The sequence below is a fragment of the Rosa chinensis genome, chromosome 7 (genome assembly GCF_002994745.2).
Source record: "Rosa chinensis cultivar Old Blush chromosome 7, RchiOBHm-V2, whole genome shotgun sequence".
Classification (NCBI taxonomy): domain Eukaryota; kingdom Viridiplantae; phylum Streptophyta; class Magnoliopsida; order Rosales; family Rosaceae; genus Rosa; species Rosa chinensis.
The window spans coordinates 7,381,493-7,386,473 of NC_037094.1; the positions used below are offsets into that span (position 1 = coordinate 7,381,493).

The following is a 4,981-nucleotide window of genomic DNA, read 5'->3' on the forward strand; positions in this document are numbered from 1 at the left end:
TCTAGTTGTCTCGATCAGCCTCAACTTCATAGCCAAGAAAGTTTTATGAAAGCTGATATGAGGGTTTAAGTTATGATCCAGTATACTCTGGTGTCGGCAGAAATTTCAAACGTTGCTTGTCCCAAATGAGTTGGGGGCAAAATGTTTGGTATTGTTCACAGCTACCAGTAGCCAAAAAGCCATTTCCACAGGCTTTATGATGCTGAAAATAGGTTCCATTTTGCTACGTTTCTAGTCTAAGGACCACTCGAGCCAACTGTTGAGGTTAGGCTGTCTAGAAGAACGGGGGCCAAGAGAAATATATATTGATTGCTTGCTTCTGTTTATTGGGTTGTGATGCTTTCCCAACTCGACGGATCTATGTTTAAAAAGGGTAACGGAATTGATAGCCGACTTTCTTGAAGTCAGAGGCTCCAGATTTGAATGCTGGTGTGATTTTCTTTTTTCTGTGCCGAGTGCTCAAATTGGTGTAATCTTTTGAGGACTCAAATTGCTATGCACGATGCAACTTTGCATGGTTTTTGCCCCAAGCGGCTTGTGTTTGAAGCGATTGTGCTAGTTTCTATTAAAAACCGGTCTTTGTTTCGAGGAATGTCACATATGGTATGTACATCAATTACTTGTGAAGATCAATGAATTGAAGAAAGAAAATGAACATTAAAAGAACCTGAGCATTTCTGTTTATTCTTGCAGAACAAGATCCTTTCATGACATTTCCTACTTTAATGAATATAGCTATACGCTCTCACGTCTTGCTTTCCTCTCTTTCGGCCTGGGGGGTGTACTTATACAATTAAAGCTATATTCATAGCTAAAACAAAATGGAGACAGAATTCGACACCTCCAATCCTGTTGAAAGGGGTCAAGTTCGAATATTCATCACTTGGCAATTCCTCAATTCTCTCGACAGACATTAGCTTTGGCGTCTCTTGAATGATGCAATAACCATGTTGGATCACAACCTCCTCCCGATCTTGGCAAATCTTCGAGCTACTCCAAATATAACTGCCTTAGTCAAGAGGCCCCGATCAAGACTGCAAGCAAGAACTATTGCCCCTCCAACAACTAGAGCTTTAGGTATATTCCTCCTTCCTGGTTTCTCCGCTGAATCTGAATTTTCAACCTCCATGGAATCCTTAGTGCTGTTTTCTACCGATCTCAAGTAATCAGCACTGACTTTCGTGTTGATCTGAGCCATTTTAGCACACCGCGAAAGTGGTGCTTCAGCGGCTCTTTCCTTTTGATATAAACGTAGGCCTGGTTCAATCTTTTTAACAGCTCCCCACATACCTTGACGAACACCAAGTTTCGCAATCTCCCATGGAATACCCATATCTTCATGGTGAAACAGTAAAACCTCACATGAAGTAAGTTGGCCATCCCCTCTTTTTGATTCAACTGTTCATATACAACAGATACAATTTTAGTCAGCGTGCCCAAGATCACAATTAAGATCGGACATTTAAAATGCATGGAAAGAATAAAAGTCCTTCACTTAGGAAGTCATACAGATGTTTTTCTCTCCATCACTTAATTTTTCACGAAATAAAAACCACTTTGCTTTTCATAAATTTCATGGTTAAAATATGCCATTACCTGCACGTATGCACCAACTTGAATAGTACAGATCAACACGTCTAGGTTTGTCACGCCTTGGCACAGCAGAGGAAGGAACTCCCTGAAACATATTAAATAAACACATTATTTCCTGATTCAGAAGTAAATTATTCTTCATGATAAATAATAGGTCTAAATCTATCTATTAAAAAACACAACCAGCTCAAAGAAAACACTTTACAACATTCACTGAAATTTCTATTCGGGTCTACAATTGGAAAAAAGTCTTCTTTAGAACTCAACTTATAAGCACAACAAAATAACAATAACTCAGTTTGCTTATTAGTATAGACAACCAACTCATGTCACCTTATTGACTGATAACTCAAATTGGTTGAGCATTGAAAGCATTGCAATTTACAATAAGTACTCTCACATTTTTAAAGCCAAAACTGCTATGCTACTAAACCATTAGAGTTTGAAACTAATTTTCTGAGCAAAGATGCATCAACTGGAACACATAATCTAACTAGTTCAGCTTTTTCCCAGCTAAAAAATCTTCAGGATCCTACAGCTAACCATTTAGAACTATTACATACTAGTTGCGTAGCCAGAGCGAGTAAATGAATGGAAGTTGGAACAAAAAAAAACCGTTCCACATAATAGGCTATACATGATGTGTGCATTTGTCTGTGAGGCTGTATAGATAGCTTTTCCTTCTCTTACCTTAGTTACACAGTAGTATGATCGCCCCGATTCCCAAATGCGACGGCCTATCGTGTAATCTCTGTCGCTACAAAAGAATGGAAACTGTGTCCATGCAAAATGAAAAACAAACAAAGTAAGTCATAAGCAAATGCAACCAGGACAATTCAAGATCATACATCACAAATAGACACATTTCTCACCTTGCGGACCCAGTGCACTAGCATGGTTCCAGTAGTCGGGCATTCTTCCAAAGTAGAAGCATGAATAAGCATATCATCCCACTTTGCACGAAATTCATCATCCCAAAAGAAATCCCTCACTGTCTCAGGTGAAGCATCTTCGAATACAGTTCTACTTCGGTATTGTGGAGGTCCAGTCTAGAACAAACCAAAACAATGAAATTCAGTTAACCTCCCCCCAAAAAAAAAAATACATACATGCAAAACAGGACTGCATCAACCACCGAGTGAGGACCTCAATTCAATTGAACCATAGGTAAGACAGCTAGCTACCTGAGGATCCCTACGCCATGCTTGATATCCCATAGTTGGGGTTGACCGATCCATCATATGAATCCACGCAGGACCGCCATCTTTCTCCTCCACAAGCTGACATATGTGGCGTAGATCCTCATTGGAGACATTACAGGATTCTTCTTGTTCAATCTGTGAGCTGCCAGAGACAAAACCCAAAAGCCCTTTAGAAGCTTGGATATACCAAAACCCAACTCCCTAATTACATCAAACTAAGCAAAACCCAAGTTCTAAAATTACATCAACATCCACGGAAAGAAGTAATCTTTGACATTTAATCCAATTAAAGGTGGGAAATTTGTCGAATTACTTGGGGGAGTCAACAAACCTGCAATCATTATTGGTGGTAGGTGCCTGGTTCAGATTTCTATCGTCAGCAGCCCAAGGAATGCAATTCGGCAGCAACGAACTCAAACTCGAAATCGAAATCCCACACGTCGTGGATGGTGCGGGCGGAGATGAGGAAGATGACTCCTTTTGTGTGGAGCTATCCAACAATTCTCTACCAACCACGGTCACCCATTTGGGCCGCCACGCCCACCCAACGAAAACCCCGACAATCACAGCAATCCAAAGAGGGGTTATGAACTTGACGAGCTCCCCCAGCATTTCAACAATCGTGGGTCTTCGCAGAATCTCCAGCAAAGCCGACGCCAAAGCCATTTTTCTACGAGAGTACCCAAAATTTTTCCGAAAACTGACGGGAACCGATAAGGGAAGATAAATAAGAAAGTAAAAAACAGAAAAAAAAAACCCTCGATTGAATCTAATAGAGGTATGCGTTAAGCACGGCGATTACTCGAGGGTTTCAGAGAGAGAGAGAGATAGCTAGACTGACCCAACAAGGAGATTGGGTTTTAGAGATATATGAAGAAGAAAGGAAATAAATTTAATAAGGGAGAGGAGGAGGAGGAGAGATTTAGATATGGTTTTCTTGTGCAGCAGAGAAGATGATGATGATGATGATGAAGAAGAAGACAGAGAGGTGTGGATAAGATTTGCGAAGATAAGCGGTAGAGAGACGCTTGTTGGGATTTGCAGGTCTGAGAGAGAGAGAGAGAGAGAGGTCAGTTAGGCCCAACCAGAGAGCTTTGTTTTCTTTTGTTATTGTTTGTTGGGTTTGGCAGCTTGGGCAATTGCCACAAGCAAAATGGAACCTAGTTGATTTGACGACGAGGCTGGTTCTGGTAAAACTTCTCTCTCACTGGGAGAGTGAAATGGAATGTGTCTCTGTGTGGTTTGAGAGGGTTTTGGGGTTGTGTGATTGACGACGATGCCTTACTTGATTCATTGGTGCCGCTCTTCTTCTCTTCTATATACCCCATGGATTGGCTCTATTATGGTCTGTGGGTAGCCGCGTTCTCGTTTTTCACGTTCCCTTGACTTGGATTTTTTGTCAATTATTTGTGTTGGCTAAGTTTTAATTAATTTCTATTTTCTTTTCTTTTGCTCCCCGTTTGGATTTCTTAATGAACAAAACTAAATTCGTGTAATATGTCTTTGGTGGGATAAAAATTTACAATAGGTTAATAATTCAATCTCAGGCTATGGTGAAGGAAAAACATGATTACACTACACTTTTTAAGTTGAAATTTAGGAATAATTGACACTAACGCTTTAATTTTATAGATTTTTATTTAGTGGATATTGAAGAAGTCGTCTGAATTTGGAATCTGTTCGAATAAAGCGAAACATTACTATACTCATACTCTCATAGTAATTACTTATAGAATATGTTATAAAGTACTTGCGCCATTTGCATTTGACTCATTACTTATTCTTGGTTGTGGTTTTTTTTTTCCTGACTTGGCTCAAAAGAATGGTCTTAAATTTGTAGTTTTTCTTTAATATATTATTTTTTTTTTAATAAAGAATTGGTGCAGTTGCCCTCAAACCTTGGATTACAACAGAGGGACAAACAAAAGGAACTACAACTATTTCCACAAAAAATAGTAAAAAATTAGTCAATGTAAGAAGTAAATCAAACAATGAATCAAAAATTCGCTTTTGTTAGAATATTTTTTTAAAAGGTTGGTGTACTGGGGTATGCTGGGATCTTATGTTTTTTAGGATAGGTTGTTAGGATGCTCTGAGGAGCGATTCTTTCTGTTGACCGCATAGGAGTGTTTCATTTTTGCACCACTTGCTGAACTTAATGAACGGGCTGACCTCTTTTGATAGAT

At 39.3% G+C, this 4,981-nt stretch overlaps 1 protein-coding gene across 1 annotated transcript; it reads right to left on the minus strand.

Annotated features, from left to right (window-relative positions):
• Positions 1-611: 611 nt before the first annotated feature.
• LOC112175766 lies at positions 612-4,080 on the minus strand. Its single transcript, XM_024313507.2, has 6 exons — positions 3,127-4,080; positions 2,778-2,937; positions 2,466-2,642; positions 2,284-2,367; positions 1,597-1,678; positions 612-1,398 (listed from the first exon to the last, which is right to left on the minus strand). The coding sequence occupies exons 1-6, from the start codon at positions 3,459-3,461 to the stop codon at positions 956-958; spliced, it is 1,281 nt and encodes a 426-aa protein (XP_024169275.1). The 5' UTR covers positions 3,462-4,080; the 3' UTR covers positions 612-955.
• Between the last annotated feature and the right edge of the window lie 901 nt (positions 4,081-4,981).

What these genes read in the sequence shown, in the direction of transcription:
- LOC112175766 (XM_024313507.2), bottom strand. Translation starts at nt 3,461, where the DNA reads ATGGCTTTGGCGTCGGCTTTGCTGGAGATTCTGCGAAGACCCACGATT. An exon ending in ACCACCAATAATGATTGCAG is followed by an intron (nt 2,938 to 3,126) that starts GTTTGTTGACTC and finishes TGTCTCTGGCAG; the next exon opens with CTCACAGATTGAACAAGAAG. An exon ending in CATGGCGTAGGGATCCTCAG is followed by an intron (nt 2,643 to 2,777) that starts GTAGCTAGCTGT and finishes GGTTTGTTCTAG; the next exon opens with ACTGGACCTCCACAATACCG.